General features: G+C 41.9%; 1 protein-coding gene across 4 annotated transcripts in view; it reads right to left on the bottom strand.

Moving 5' to 3' along the window:
* Positions 1 to 672: 672 nt before the first annotated feature.
* The window catches only part of HDAC5 (histone deacetylase 5), a 159,188-nt gene continuing 142,744 nt past the window's right edge, over positions 673 to 17,116 (bottom strand). For all 4 annotated transcript variants that reach the window (XM_073572779.1, XM_073572780.1, XM_073572777.1 and 1 more), the window contains 4 exons: positions 16,609 to 16,742; positions 16,443 to 16,527; positions 6,977 to 7,124; positions 673 to 6,262 (listed from right to left, as the gene is read on the bottom strand). In XM_073572779.1, the coding sequence (XP_073428880.1) occupies positions 6,214 to 6,262; positions 6,977 to 7,124; positions 16,443 to 16,527; positions 16,609 to 16,742 (416 nt within the window). In that variant the 3' untranslated portion in view covers positions 673 to 6,213. The remainder of the gene's footprint in view (positions 6,263 to 6,976; positions 7,125 to 16,442; positions 16,528 to 16,608; positions 16,743 to 17,116) is intronic.

The following is a 17,116-nucleotide window of genomic DNA, read 5'->3' as shown; positions in this document are numbered from 1 at the left end:
TGCTCCAAAATTGTGATATTAGCAAAAATACAATTATTTACTAAACCAGACATGTCCAGGCAGACCCTCTTTAAAGGGGCATTAGTGTTTCAGCAATTTTTTATATTTTTTTTAATTTTCTAATATACTTTTAGTAACAATTCCTCATTTATTTCAAGATCTCTGCAGTCATGCAGTAGGAACCTTAATTATTTACTTCCAGTGGATAACAACCTGTCCTAGTCATGTGAACATCACACAATTTGGCCGAATTCTGATATCCCTGAAACTGGACTATGGACACTTTTCTCTAGTTTACAGCACATTACCTAGGACACCAACCACCACTGCTGCCTAGCTTGGCCGGAATTGGGAGCTTACAGTGCTCTCCAGACATCCTGCCAGCTTCGAAACCGTTCTTACAAGCTCAATCAAAAAGAGCTTGTGAGCATGTCACCTGTTTTGTTGTCTAGCAGAGGTGGTCGGTCTCCAAGGCAACACGCTGTAAACAAAATAAAAGTGTTAATATCTCAAGAAGGGCTGAAAGTTTTAATAAGCAGTAAAGTGAGAAATTGCTTGCACTTACAAGCTCTATCCGACAATATCCATTTGTGAAGATAGGAATAATGTTTTGAAGAAATAATTTCAGTCATTTTTTTGTGAAATCTCACATCAAATCAGACACCCACAGAGTTTCCTGCAAGTCTGAGCACATTTTTATTTATACAAGGACAAACAGGACATATTACAAAATACTCAGATGAAAATTCATACCCACAGCATGTGAGGGAGACATAGAGACACACAAAAAGGGAAGTTCACAGTGGACCAGTCTTTCATGGAGTCCACTCAGAGCCCCCGACTCTGCACGTAATACTGCCGAACAACATGTGAGGTTTTCTTTATTAATTTAGAAAAAAATATATATATTTATTTACACGACAAATTACGAGACAGTTGCACAAGTCCACTGCGTGTGATGGTGAGAAGAGTCAAAGCCTTAAGACATCATTTTTTTTTTTAAAAGGTATATCCACCCGCACCTGATCCCATCCCCCCACCCTCCATTTCAAAAAGTTCTGGCCTCAGTAAGAACAAGTACGCTGTAAACAATGTCCATGGCCAAATCTCTTATTTAATATGTTGAGAATCTACAAATGGTGCATTCATTCGATTAAAGGGGATGTTCAGTAAATATATTAAAAATAACCATGGCTGCTTTCTATCAGAAATAATCAGAAATAGGTTGGGTATAGTATTGAAGCTAATCTTTACTTCAGTGGGGATTAGTTACAATTCCAGACACGGTCTATGGTCAAGGGTGGCGCTGTTTCTAAAAGAAAGCAGACATGATTTTCTAATCCTGGAATACCCTGTTAAGTATAAATGATGGTGCCTAAAGCAACCAATCAAATCATTCATTTAATCTGGTAATCTGCACTGCAAAAAAAAGCAAGACCTGGAATTTGTTTTCAGTGGGTTATACCAACAGATTTTGTCTGTTTTATATGCGAGGCCCATGATGGATGACGGCTTCATGGAAGAGGCCTCAGATTGAGCCAACTGGGAAATAAAGTGCTTGATTTAGTCCTAACCAAGACAGAACACAGCCTAAACTACTATGTAGAGCCAGTGTTCACCTGACACCTACAGTGTTCACCTGACACCTACACAGTGTTCACCTGACACCTACACAGTATTCACCTGACACCTACACAGTATTCACCTGACACCTACACTCCTAATATTTCCTGTGCACTAAAAAGAAAAGCTGGTGGGTGCAATTGTACCACTGAACCACCTCCACTCACCTTTCATTGAGGGATAAATAAAATCCTGTCCCCCTTTAGTAACTGGCCCCACTGTAATAGGCCAAAGGATGTACACTGTGTAACATACCATGCCCATTAGTGGCAGTCAGGGGGGGATTCAGTGGGTAGAATATCACCCACTATCTCACCAAGTATAAAATGTGCACAGATGTATTAAAATGTCCATAAAATAATATTTAAAAAAGGTGAGGGGGAATGGAAATTGGTGGCACTTAGCGCACATTACTTCCATATAAATCATTGAGTCCCTGCTGCACCACAGACAAAATGCATGTCATTAATAGTAAAGAACCCGGTATATAAGAGCAAGTGGAGTTTCACATTTGGGGATGTTCAAGGTCATATTACAAAATATCTTGCTGCCTAATTTGTGCAATATGAAGTCATAAAGAGCGCTCAGAATAAAGAGCCTCTAATAAATTACTAATCGGGGGGGTGGGAGGGGAGTATACACGAATGCTACAGAATTAATGTACAAAAAATGTAATACTTTGTATAAATGTGTTATTATCTTCATTGTGTTGAAGGTATGTGGCACAGTGACCCGCGTCAGCCCCACCAGCTGACTACCACAGGGCAATGAGGGTAACCATTCAAATGACTAAGGAACCATGTATTACATGGCTGTGTCACATCTTAAGGGATCAGAAGAAGCTCTTTGCAGTGTTTTATCCACTTATGGGGACACCCCATATTTAAGTATATCGATGGGAGCTGTCCTGTCTCTCGGGACACAGGCAGTACATAAATTACAATTTTTTTACTATTTATTTTACCTTTTTTTTGTCTGAAAATACAATTTATTGTATTTTCCTCTCATATGGACCAGTACAGAGAATCCTGCTACTAGTTGCACTAAGAAAGTGGTCACCGAGACAGGAAATAAGGTGGTTGCCAGGCAACACTGATGAAAAAAAGGATAAAGTAATAATAGTGTGTATATAGTTCCTGCAGTGGAGATTGGATTCAATGTTGGCTCCATCTGCAAAATGGCTGTACGCAATTACTGAAACAATAGCATTTCCATCCTAAAAATAGATCTCAACATATTAAAAAGTAAAACCTGGGTTACCCATACAATTGTGTAGTGTGAAGCCTTTTTTAAATACAAGTCCAAAAATTGTAATCAGAGCCTGGCATCCGCAAAGTCTTCTCGTGTCTCTATACCTGAAGGCTACGTCGTTGTTATAGGGGGGCTGACTTGCATAGCAGTCAAAAAGTTTCATTATTAACATAATATATGAATGTGGGGGAGGGGAGGGGAAGGGTGTGAAACTACAGGGAGAGAAGCAATAAATAACTCAAATGTTTACAAACCTTCAATAGACGCAATTGTTTCAATTTGGTCCTTGGCAGGAGAAGCCTCTCCGATCTAGCTGTATGAGCTGTGTGTATATGTTCACATACACTGTGACGTTGTCTACCTGGGCACAGTTACATGGTAAATGGGTAAAATGCACATATACACACACGCATACATGGTAGACGGACACTTGGCATTGTTCTGATGCCCTGTAGGGATTGGCGTCAAATGGGCAGTTTTATCATTACACAGTGGTTAAAGTGGTTCTCCGGACACCATTAAATAGCTTGCCCCATTGGGTCATTTTTTTTACAACACCTTCCAATAAATGAGCAGAAGTATGGCATTCTGCTCCGGTGGAATGCCAGCACTAACTGAGAACAATGGATATCATCCAGCTAATATTAGGGCTCAATAATCACACCCCTCACATTCAGCTTTGGAAGGTGTTATCCAAAGCTGTCAATCATCCCTTTATGGCTGAAGATTTTAGACAATTATTCCCATCTTAGGCAGTAATCACTTATGCACAGGTGATAACTTGTTAGGATCCCCACTGATCACAAGGATCGGGCTCTGACAAATTGCCAAGTGCCTTAGGCTGGGTTCCTATAGCGTTGTCTCACATGGTATGTTCAAACCACCTCAAAATGGGATTCAAAACGGCCGACGGGACCATTGACTATAATGATGCAGATAGAGTGACAGTGTGCTTTGTCATGCATCATTTTCGGTGGTATACACCTAGTTGCGGTGGGCAGCAAGATGTAGTCAACTACATTTTGGTGCCCACCTCCAAGAGGCAAATATGTCCGAAAATGATGCATGATAAGAGCAAACTGTGACTCCATCTGCATCATTATAGTCAAAGGCCTCACTGGCGCATTCTCCAGAATCCTGTTTTGAGGGAGGGTTCAAATGTAAGCCTTGACGAAGCCACTAACCTTAGGAAAAAAGCTATGTGAACCCGGCTTTACTCGTCTACGTTTGGCTGTTCCTTAGACCACTGGAGCAGTGGTGCGCATGGGCGTCAATTGCTTAATTCAAACTGGGAACATCAGAGCCTCATATTTTGGAACGACAGAGGTCTCGGCAATGGAAACTCTGGCGTCCAGAAAGTTATAATCTATCTTTTGTCTTGGTGCTAACTTTCTAAGATGGGAGTAACCCTTTAATTCTTGCCCACAGATTTGCATTAAGATATACAGTAGAGGTCGGCCATATGCAGGAGTAAACAGCAAAGTATCACTCATGCATGATAGGTCTTCAAATTCTGGAACATCACTAAAAGTTAAATCAGATTTGGCATGTACAATCAGTGGTAGCAACCATTTTTGAGTCTGCAAGACAGCATCTCAATTTAAGCTGAAGGGCACCTTAAGACATTGTCCCGTAATAGAGTTTTTATGCAATCCCAAAAACAAGCAGATTGGATTCCCACTGGTGGTCATGAATGGCTCTTCCCCCAAATAAGTGGGGCTTCCAGATGCTAGAGCCCGCCAGATCAGACTTTTATGACATGTAATATTGTGGGAGAACCGTTTTAAGAAGATGTTTAAAAGGATATTGTCCACAAACACAGGTGAGTAGTCAGAAATGAATGTGGTAGCCTCCTCTCAGGCCTTGTCAGTCCCAAGCCTCCCACACACACCGAAAAAAAGCACTCCTTATCGGCTCTGTTCACAATAGAGCTGCTCCTTCTGATCTTGTAGGAACCATGACAGGCCTGTCAAATGTATCTTGTTGTGGATCCCAACAAATCATGATGGGGCCTATTACCTTTCAATGGGTCCTTCGGGTTTCTTTCTTTTTTTTGTTTTGTTTACAGCGCTGTAGGTCATTCTTGCTATCAAAACACAAGTAAAGCCTGATGAAGGAGAACCCAATACCATATTAAGGCCAAAAGGGCCATTTACACCTCGGTCTTTGGGTTTCCATCAGGGGTTATGCTTTGTTTGATAACATAGTCTACATTACCATTTTTCACAGATTCTGAAACCCTGAATGACCCCACTGATAGGAACCATCAAAATTAGTTGGTACCTATCGAAAACATCTATTTTACCTGTCATGGCTGTTACCAAAGGAAGCCATGACACTAACGAGAACAGAGCCCATCTAATATCCATCCTAACTGATTTCCATAATACACTAGTGTTATTAGTACATGATTTATACAGAACATGGCCATGGCTAATACCTGGTCTGCATGCACAAAACGGACCTTATTAAGGTAACCTAGTGCAGGGGAGCTGTTTCCTACAGCAACCAATCAGATTCCAGCTTACATTTTCCCAGTGCAGGTTAGAAAAAAAAAGCTAAGATATGATTGGTTGCTACTGGCAACAAGGCAGGGTTCTCTCTGGCCTGTTTTTCTACATGAAGCCTAAAAGGCCTCCAGACCTATGTAGTTTCAAATAAATGTATAGTTTTATATTAAAGATTAGAAATACCTGTGTTTAAGCAGCAGTACCCAAAAAAACCCTGAGCCGGCTTTAAACTTGTGCTAATAAAAAAAAAATAATAAAAAGAATAATGGTACTATTACAAATAGAGGTCTAGGAAAAACAGTATTTTGGGGAGGAAGGGAGATATACAAATCACAATAAATTTAACAATGGATCAATAAAGTGCATATGTTGCCTGACCCTATTGGAAGTAACCATTTACTTCCTTAGCTCCTAGTCCATTGATAGGTCGGATCACAAGATGGCTGCATGGATGGGTACACTCTGATATTTGTGGCACAATTAAAAGGACCCTATGTGTGAATTGTGGTGTACGAGGCACAGATCAATGAGACATCAGGCAGTAGCATTTAGTGTTAACGGGAGACCAGACTCAGCATGGCGTGTAAGCTAAAGTGAGGGTCCCCCGAGGACAAGGAGGGTGGGTGTGCTAGTCTTGCCCGCTGGGACACATGACATCTGACCCATTGAGTTTTCTTGTGTTTTCGTTTTTTTTTTTTCTTTCTTGTTGATTTTTTTTTTGTCTGTTTCTTGGTTTTAATAGAAAAAATAAACCGATCACCATAACAAAAACTAAGAAAGGAAAATAAAAAAAGGATTGTGGTGTGTGGACTCCCCAGGAAGGGGGGGATCAGGCCGTCGGTTCATCCTCCATGGGCTCCATGGGCTCTTCCAATGGTCTGAAAAGATACAGAGGCTGAATTAGTACTTGCCTAGCTGTAGACATTGACTAACTAATGACATTAAAGTCTTTTTTAAAGTCGTTTTACAGAATTAGAAAAAGATGAACACTTTACTTAATAAAACAGGGACACATCTGAACACCGGGATCCAAGGGGTAAGATTTCTCCTTACGGAGACTGACATGTCAAGGCTGACATGCCACACAAGAGTTCTAGTCAATTTACCTATACACAGGCTGACGCTCAGCTCAATTCACTTCAGTTGGGACGAGCGGCAATACCAGACACAACCGATAGACACCTGTGGTGCCAATTTCTATTTCTGTACAACCCTTTTAACATCTGACCCTTAAAGGAATGATCTCATCTCAGAAGAAAAGTCAGTAGTCACTCAATGTCATTGCATATTGCCAAATTGTGGCAGTGTGCAATGTGTATACTGTCACAACCCCACTGCGGGGACCCCTGCGCTTCTCTCAATTGTCTTCTATTGAGAGGAGCTGTGCGAGACTAGTCAGCACGTGACCACAAGTATGTACCTTGCATGTACAAAGTCACATGACCGCCCACCTGCGAAGGGTTTAAAAGGAAATCATGACAGTGGGAGCATCACATACTGCCATACATAGAGTGACTGCAGACTTTTCTTCAGAATCCGAATAACCCGTTAAAAAATATTTTTTGCATAATAAATGTGACCGTGTTTTTTACCTGGAGATACAGTCTGTATTACTTTGCTCTGTTTCTACGGATAATGATGCCAATGCGCTAACGGTTTCTGCATCTTCCACCTCACCTCGTTGTGCTTCCAAGAAGGAGAGGCTTAGGGCAATGTTTTTTAAGGAGCTCCAGTGCTTGCCTATTGAAAATAAAAAAAAAAAAAATTTTCCCTGCTAGTCCGCCCATTATTTCTTTCCAACAGTTTAATGATGGATCCATTACGCCATAAAAAAGAATCTGTCACCAAGCCAAAAGTGGCCAGATTCTGCTTGGATATCATTCACATGGCTTCCCTGAGTAGTCAAATTTTTTTTACTTTAGTTAAAATCTGCATTCGGGTTCCAGAGATATGAGCCTCCTAAGATGCCAATTTCTATGGTCTGTACCAAAGGAGAGTTGCTCACAGTTAATACGCAGAGCAATTTAAAAAAAATATTCAAACTAAAAAAATGTTTGATGTACAAAATATTATATAGTATAAAAACACAAGAAAATAAACTATATAACTACTATTGCCGTAATCGTAATGGCCCAAACTATACAATTAACATATTATTAATTTATCAAACATCATGAAAACCATTAAAAACAGAGTAACATGGTTACACTTCTCTTTCAAAAAAAAAAAGAATAGACATTAAAGATTTTATAATGCAAACTGTATACATTATGACATAGATTTCTTAGACCTGATAAAATCCATATCAAGGTGACAGTGTAATCCTTTCTGAAAGTTTCAGCTCAATCATCATCTACCTGGCCTGTTTGATCAGTGTCCCTCCTCCCTGCTGCTGCTGAGATCTCATGCTGCTCAGTATAAGATATGGCAGACATTCATGCTGTGTGAGCAGAGAATGTATGCATTTGGACTCATGTACTATTCTGTTTCTACAGCTGGACTCTTAATATCCTCATCATAATATCAGAAGTTAAGGGGCCTTAAGCCTCCTACAACTCATGCTCCTTCTTTTTACACAGCCTCCTCTTGCACCTCACACTCCACCTTTATACACAGCATCTTTCTGAAGCACAGCTCTTATGTATACACAGTGGCAGGCAGTGTCACCGGGCAGACAGCGCTGCCCCGTCCCCTCCATGCCAGCACTGCCCCGTCCCCTCCATGGCAGCACTGCCCCGTCCTATCCATGCCAGCACTGCCCCTTCCCCTCCATGTCAGCACTGCCCCGTCCCCTCCATGCCAGCAGTGGGCCCCCACTTCTCTCAGGTCGTTCCCGTTAACCCCTATTAGGCCTGCGGGGCCTCTTCCTGCTGGCGTACATGATGTTGGTGTTCAACCCAGAGAGTTTCTAGGCTTTATGTCCCAATCAGCACATTGGCGGCGGCAAGCAGTGCAGACAGAGTGAAACTCCGAAGAGGGGCCGTCACTGCTGCCGGAGAGGATGGCACTGCCCCGCGCCACCCGCTGCTTTTTTCCTCTCTTCCCTGGCTGCTCTCGGTAGATGCAAGGTCCTGGGCAGCTAAAGGACCTGTGATGATGTTATGACCATATGACCAGTCATGTGCTTGAGGGGTAGAGTCAGACGGGCTGTGCTGGTGCTGGAGTAGAAGTGTCAACTCGTGTCACACAGCAGGGTCTTATATCACATCACTGGGAAAATTAAAGTAACCCCATATACATGGGATCACAGGGTCCCTGCAGCAGAGCTGTGTGTGCAATGTATGTAAGGCCAAGCTGTGTGTCACAACTGTTGTCGGGTGTCCCTGGACCAGGGGTTCTTTCCCTGTGGCTATGCGGTTTGGGCGGGGCTCTGTGGAGTGGAAGTGGCTTGATACACACACACACACACACACACACACACACACACACACACACACACACACACACACACACACACACACACACACACACACACATACATACACTCAGCTTTAAACAGTGGGGAAAAAAAGTATTTAGTCAGCCACCAATTGTGCAAGTTCTCCCACTTAAAAAGATGAGAGAGGCCTGTAATTGACATCATTGGTAGACCACAACTATCGGAGTCAAAATGAGAAAACAAATCCAGAAAATCACCTTGTCTGATTTGACAAGATTTATTTTGCAAATTATGGTGGAAAATAAGTATTTGGTCATTAACAAAAGTTCATCTCAATATTTTGTGATATATCCTTTGTTGGCAATCACAGCGGTCAGATGTTTTCTGTAAGTCTTCACAAGGTTGGCACACACTGTTGGTGGTATGTTGGCCAATTCCTCCATGCAGATTTCCTCTAGAGCAGTGATGTTTTGGGCCTGTCGCTGTGCAACACGGATTTTCAAATCCCTCCAAAGTTTCTCTATGGGGCTGAGATCTGGAGACTGGCTAGGCCACTCCAGGACCTTCATATGCTTCGTTGCCCTGGCGGTGTGCTTGGGATTATTATGCTGAAAGACCCATCCACGTTTCATCTTCAATGCCCTTGCTGATGGAAGGAGGTTTGCACTCAAAATCTCACAATACATGGCCCCATTCATTCTTTCATGTACACGGATCAGTCGTCCTGGTCCCTTTGCAGAGAAACAGCCTCAAAGCATGATGTTGACACCCCCATGCTTCACAGTAGATATGGTGCTCTTTGGATGCAACTCAGCATTCTGTCTCCTCCAAACTCGACCAGATTTGTTTCTACCAAATAGTTCTACTTTGGTTTCATCAGACCATATGACATTTTCCCAAAACTCTTCTGGATAATCCAAATGCTCTCTAGCAAACTTCAGATGGAATCATAGAATCATAGAATCGTAGAGTTGGAAGGGACCTCCTGGGCCATCTGGTCCAACCCCCTGCTCAAAGCAGGATTCGCTAAATCATCCCAGTCAGATGTCTGTCCAGCCTCTGTTTGAAGACTTCCATTGAAGGAGAACTCACCACTTCTCGTGGCAGCCTGTTCCACTCATTGATCACTCTAACTGTCAAAAAGTTTTTTCTAATATCTAATCTGTGTCTCCTCCCCTTCAGTTTCATCCCATTGCTTCTAGTCTTTCCTTGTGCAAATGAGAATAAAGTTGATCCTTCTACAATGTGACAGCCCTTTAGATATTTGTAGACAGCTATTAAGTCTCCTCTCAGTCTTCTCTTTTGCAAACTAAACATTCCCAAATCCTGCAACCTTTCCTCATAAGACAGGGTTTGCAAACCGGTCACCATTCTGGTCGCTCTTTTCTGAACTTGCTCCAGTTTGTTGATGTCTTTTTTAAAATGTGGTGCCCAAAACTGGACACAATATTCCAGATGAGGTCTGACCAAAGAGGAGTAGAGGGAAATAATGACTTCACGTGATCTAGACTGTATGCTTCTGTTAATACATCCTAGAATTGCATTTGCCTTTTTTGCTGCTGCATCACACTGTTGACTCATATTCAGTCTGTGATCTATTAGTATACCCAAGTCTTTTTCACATGTGCTGTCACTTAGCCCTATTCCTCCCATTCTGTATATGCTTTTTTCATTTTTATTGCCCAGATGTAGTACTTTGCATTTCTCCCTGTTAAAAATCATTCTGTTAGTTGCTGCCCACTTCTCCAGTTTATTTAAATCTTTTTGAATCCTCTCTCTCTCTTCTCTAGTATTAGCTATCCCTCCTAGCTTTGTGTCATCAGCAAATTTAATCAGATTACCCTCAATTCCTTCATCTAAATCATTGATAAAGATGTTGAACAATACAGGGCCCAGGACAGAGCCCTGTGGTACCCCACTTGAGACATTCTTCCAACTGGATGTGCAGCCATTTACGACCACTCTTTGGGTCCGATCACTAAGCCAGTTATGAATCCACCTAACAGTTGCCTTGTCCATTCCATACTTAGTCATTTTTTCAATAAGGATTTTATGAGAGACTTTGTCAAATGCTTTGCTGAAGTCAAGATATACTATATCTACAGCATTTCCTTGATCCACCCAATCAGTGATACCGTCATAGAAGGAAATTAAGTTAGTCTGACATGACTTATTAGTTACAAACCCATGCTGACTCTGTTTAATCACTTCATTCTTATCCAGGTATTGACATACATGTTGTTTAATAATTTGTTCAAAGATCTTTCCTGGTATAGAAGTCAGACTCACCGGCCTATAGTTGCCTGGGTCCACCTTCTTCCCCTTTTTGAAGATAGGAACAACATTTGCTCTTCTCCAGTCTTCTGGCACTTCTCCTGTTCTCCAAGAATTTTCAAAGATTATGGAGAGGGGTTCAAAAATTTCTTCTGCTATCTCCTTCAGTACTCTGGGGTGTAATTCATCTGGTCCTGGAGACTTGAATTCATTTAGGTTAGCCAAGTGTTTCCTTACTATCTTTCTGTTTATAGATATCCTGGATTCTTCTATTCCCTTAAAAGGACAGTGAGTAACAGTTGATGTTACATTTCCTTTCTCAGAGAAAACAGATGCAAAATAGGAATTTAAAAGTTCAGCCTTCTCAACATCCTGTCTTACCATTTCATCATTTTCATCCTGTAAAAATCCTATAGCATCTTTGACTTTTCTTTTACTTTTGACATATCCCCAAAATCCTTTATTATTGCTTTTGACATCTCTTGCAAGCCTCAATTCATTTTCAGCTTTAGCTAATCTGATTTGTGCCCTGCAAGTTCTGCAAACAGCATTATATTCTTCTTTAGATATGCCTCCCTCTTTCCATTTTATAAACATTTTTTTCTTCCTTTTTAGCATGTGCTTAAGTTCTGTGTTCATCCATCCTGGTTTCCTTAAATGCTTCCTATTCTTCCCTCTTTTTGGAATTGTTAACAACTGTGCTTTGAGAATTTCATTTTTCAAGATTTCCCATCCTTCCTCGACATTTTTGTCTTTAAGGATATCCAGCCATTGGATCCCTCCAATTCTCTTTCTGAAACCCTTAAAATCTGCCTTTCTGAAATCTAACCTTGACATCTGAGTCTTCACAGGTCTTCCGCCTCTAGTTATCCAAAATTCTAAAATAGCATGGTCGCTACCTCCTAGGGTCCCAGCCACTTTTACCTCCTCAACCATTTCCTCCCTGTTTATAAGGATTAGATCCAAGGTAGCAGTTCCCCTTGTTTTCTCCCCTACCTTTTGGAAGATAAAGTTGTCAGCAAGAGAGGATAAGAATTTCCTTGACCTGTTAGTTTTGCCTGAGAGAGATTTCCAACAAATGTCTGGATAGTTGAAATCTCCCATGACAACTATGTCATATTTTTTGGAGAACTTGGCCATTTGATGCATAAAGAGTTCATCCATATCTTCAGCTTGCACAGGCGGCCTGTAGTAAATGCCTACAATGGTGTCCTTTCCATTGTTCTGTCCTTGTATTCTTACCCAAACAGTTTCCACAGAACTTCCAGTCTCTGAAGCTTCAATCTCTGTGCAGATATACGCGTTTCTAACATACAATGCGACACCTCCTCCTCGTTTATCAAGTCTGTTTTTTGCAAATAAGTTGTATCCTTCTAGTCTTGTATTCCAATCATGTGTATTGTCCCACCAAGTTTCAGTGATTCCAATGACATCATATTTCTTTTCCTGTGTTAGTAGTTCCAATTCTCCTTGTTTGTTGCCCATGCTTTGTGCATTAGTATAGAAACATTTTAGATTGTGATTGGTTTCTCTTTCTCCAATATTTTTATTAATTAGATTCTTTTGTCTTTGTTCTTGCCTTCCACTTCTAATAGCAGAGTTCTCAATAGCATTTGTCAGGTGTATGGCTTTTTCTGGTCTTTTGCTTCCCTTCCCATGTTGTTCTAGTTTAAAGCTCTCCTTACAAGTGTAGCAAGGCGACTTCCAAATACATGCTTTCCAGTCTTCGTAAGGTGCACCCCATCTCTAGCAAGTAGTCCATCGTATAAGTAATTCACTCCGTGATCCAGAAATCCAAATCGTTGCTGACGGCACCATCGACGTAGCCAGTTGTTCACCTGCAGAATCTTATTCCACCTCCTTGTTCCATGGCCATCCACTGGGAGGATGGAAGAGAAGACCACCTGCGCTCCCAGTTCTTTTACTTTCTTGCCTAAGTCTTCAAAGTCTCTGCAGATGGTTTCCAGGTCATTTCTTGCGGTGTCATTTGTCCCCACATGTAGTAGCAGGAATGGGTAGTCATCTGTAGGTCTGAAGAGTCCTGATATCCTGTCAGACACATCTTTAATTTTTGCACCTGGAAGACAGCACATTTCTCTTGAAGTTATATCCGGTCTGCAGATAGCGGCCTCTGTTCCTCTCAACAGGGAATCCCCCATGACCACCACTCTCCGTTTCTTCTTCACAACATTTTTCTTTCTCCATCCAGGAGGACTCTGAGGGCGTACAAGGTTGCTGTTTGTTGGCAAAGTCTTATCCTGATGTATTTCTTCGTTTTCCTGCGTGAGAGCCTGGTACTGGTTTCTGAGCAGTATGGGTGCTGACTGCCTCCTGATCCTCCTGCTTCTCTGGGTCACATGTCTCCATTCCTCTGTTTCTTCAGGTGCACTTCGAATTTCTTCTCTTTCTGTAACATGAAGAGATAATTCTGCTCTGTCCAAGAACTCTTCACCTTCCTTAATGATCTTTAACGTAGCTAACCTCTCTTCGAGATTTTGCAACTTTTCCTCCAACAGGGACACAAGCTTGCATTTGTGGCATGTGAAGTTTGGCTTTTCCACTGGTAAGTCTGTGAACATGTAGCAAGAAATGCAGCTCACCAAATGGCTCCTGGCCTCTTCCATCTTGAGATTTCTTAAAAACGATGAAAAATGAGGTTTTCCGTTTTCCTCTTTTCAGCTGCAACGGCCAAAACCCAGTGATCGTTGAGCTCGCGGAGACTCTTCACCTATCCCAGAAGGCACTGGGAATATGCAAATGATCTCCTCAAGACTCTTCCCCTGGTGGGCCCGGACATGGGCCCGGACATGTACTGGCTTAAGCAGGGGGACACGTCTGGCACTGCAGGATCTGAGTTGATGGCGGCGTAGTGTGTTACTGATGGTAGCCTTTGTTACGGTGGTCCCAGCTCTATTCAGGTCATTCACTAGGTCCCCCCATGTGGTTCATGGATTTTTGCTCACCGTTCTTGTGATCATTTTGACTCCACGAGGTGAGATCTTGCGTGGAGCCCCAGATCGAGGGAGATTATCAGTGGTCTTATATGTCTTCCATTTTCTTATTACTGCTCCCACAGTGGATTTCATCACACCAAGCTGCTTGCCTATTGCAGATTCAGTCTTCCCAGCCTGGGGCAGGGCTACAATTTTGTTTCTGGTGTCCTTCGACAACTCTTTGGTCTTCACCATAGTGGAGTTTGGAGTGTGATTGTTTATTATTATTAATAAAAAAACTGAGCCTGCTCTATACAGCATGGGTGGCCAGCTGCATTATACAGCCAGAACCCAAATTAGAGGTTAGGAAATGGTAATCACTTCTAAATATTGCCCCCCACCCCCATTACTTAATTGATGAGTGGCGATGGGTTGCCATGGCTAGTTATTATTTCTATGAAGCCCAGCCTTTTTCTAGGCTTCATATGAGACTGGTGATTATACAATAAATTGCCTGCAATACTATAGAATTGCAGTGCACTGTATAGCCAATAAAATAAGTTATAAAAAAAATAAAAAATAAATATATATATAAAGCAAAATCTAAACAAATGTACTGTTTTTTTATTGTCACCTCCTCACCAAAAAATGGAATTGGAATTAAAAGGTCGCAAGGACCCCAAATTGGCAGCAATAAAAATTTTAGCACGCCATGCAAAAAAAATTCACTGTGCAAAAAAACGCAGCATATTGTAGTGAATGGTATTTATAAAAATCTCATGCCCACTTTGCTTTTTTTATGCTGCAGAAACCGACCTGTGGTACATTTTTGAAATCTTCAACAGGTCAATTTTTCTCGTTGTGATTATACAGTTTATTTGCAGATTTTCCCCATAGACTTGAATGAGATGAGGAAAAGCAAATAAAAGCCGCACATGTATTTTTATTGAACTCGTGCATTGGAATTGCATTATAAACAGGGCTGTGGAGTCGGTAAGCCAAACCTCCGACTCCTCAATTTCCATGACACCGACTCTGACTCCACGACTCCGACTCCACAGCTCTCATTATAAATGCATATAATTCCGCACAAGACATATAAACAACAAAGTTTTACCAAAGCTGCACAGGACAAGATATCCAAAGCAAAATAACATACTAAAGAAGAGACAAAAAGGCAGTTGAAGAAATGCGATAAAAACCTCATGAAAAATGCATCTTAGTGAATAGGTGCGGAAATGCTGCAGAAAATCTGCAACATCAAAATCTCACCAAATAAGCATTGTGGGAACCTAGCCTAAAACAAAAAAATACAAATTGCTGTTATTTATCAATTCCACTCCCATTTGGATTTTTTTTCTTTTAGTACATTTATGTTTTGAAATGTATGGTATCATTCAGAACTATAACTCGCCCAGCAAAAATCAAGTCCTCATATAGATATGTCAGTGGAAAAATAAAAATCGTTATGGCTCTTGGAAAAAGGGTAGGAAAAATGAAAGTGGAAAACAAAAAGATCATGGTCCTTAAAGGAAACCTGTCCCGTCGTACATGCAGTCTGATCTGTGAACACTATGTTATAGAGAAGGAGAAGCCGAGCAGAATGATATATGGGTTTGCAGGAAAAGATTCAGTGTAACTTGTATTTTATTCATTGAAATCCCTGGTGTTTGTATGTAGGGAAGGTGACCGGACGGACGGACTTGTCAGTATAGAGAAGGAAAGGTTTGCACAGTTTAGATAGGTGTCAGTTACTACAGTGGGGAAACAGCTAGGAAAGTGTAGTGGACATGCAGTACCTTGGGTTGACCATTAGAGGGCTGGGAGGAGTGTGAGCAAAGGACTTGACATCAGCTTAGGGCTTAGGAAACCGTTGGTCATGGGGGGCAGAGTTACAGGGAACCGGGAAAGATATAAATTTGAAGGAGGGTTCCAGAAAGTTCCAGTCCCCAGGGGGAGCTCAAGTGACAGGAGGACTACGACAGTTTGTGCACTCTGAGGAAAACCAAACCAGGGGACTGAGGAGAGAGAACGTCAGGGGGGTGGTCCTGACACCAGAGTACCGCAGTATAGACGAGGCACCGAGGTAAAGCATACCGTACTGAGAGAGATTACTGTTCAGTAAAAGTGCTGTTGGTTATGGGCCTAAGGCGGCCACAGTGACGGATCTGACAGGAGCGTCAACAGGTGAAGAGGGGACGGTACGTATATGTACATCCCCGGTGTAAAGTACGGTGTGCGGGAAACGGCCCTGAAAACGGAGGGCCGATAAGTGAAGTGCGGTGTACTTCGGAGGCCGTCAGGCGGACGACAAGAAAATAAACTTGGACCTGTTGTACCCGACATTTGCCTCATTCGTGTCTCTGTTACATCTCTGCGCGGTAAGAGAGGGACCACCCCCCAGCTCAGCCCACCGACCCTACACAGGAGTCCAGTGGGTGGTCCTACTATTGCTTGACAGCTGGCACTTACTCTGGATAGTAATGACTCTTTCTAGAGTGGTCACTGCATTGCCACTGGGTCTCTGCTGCAGAACGCTGTTATCAAATGGTTCCAGCTATGGAGTAAGAACATAATAGTTAGCATGAATAAGGCTCCGATCACCACATCTTATAACCTTCCATCATCCCGCTCTCACCTCCATTCCTAGAAGAGCTGACACACAAGCTTCAGAGGCATCACAGATAGCAGTTAAGTCGTGTCCTCCTTCTAATGCCATGACAACCCTACTTCCAGCCAGAGTCATCAACTGCGTGGTGAGGTGTCCAAAACCTAAGTAGCACACAGACAAAATGGAGGCATTGATGTACTTTAGAGGAGCCTATAAAACTCAATAATGCTGCTTACTATTGTGCAATTGGTCAGCAATGAACATAACCAATGAAATAAATTGTAAGTAGGATCATAGGTGAAAAATGGATTTGATTAATCTGGTTTTGAATTGGTCTTAGGTTGGGTAGGTCACCGGTGTCATAGCTGGACATGGTGTAGAGGCAGCAATTACAACATTTACCAAGACCTTGATGAACTAGGGGCACAATGGTACAACCACCAACAATACAGCTATAGATAGAAATAATTCATTTTCACAGCGTATATAGTTGCCATACAAAGTTGTCTTCATCTAAGCTCACCAGGGTCACAAG

Source organism: Dendrobates tinctorius, unplaced genomic scaffold, assembly GCF_039654945.1.
Source record: "Dendrobates tinctorius isolate UK_male_01 unplaced genomic scaffold, ASM3965494v1 ptg000032l, whole genome shotgun sequence".
Taxonomy (NCBI): domain Eukaryota; kingdom Metazoa; phylum Chordata; class Amphibia; order Anura; family Dendrobatidae; genus Dendrobates; species Dendrobates tinctorius.
Note: the sequence above shows the minus strand (reverse complement) of the source record. Positions and strands in the feature narration are given on the sequence as shown.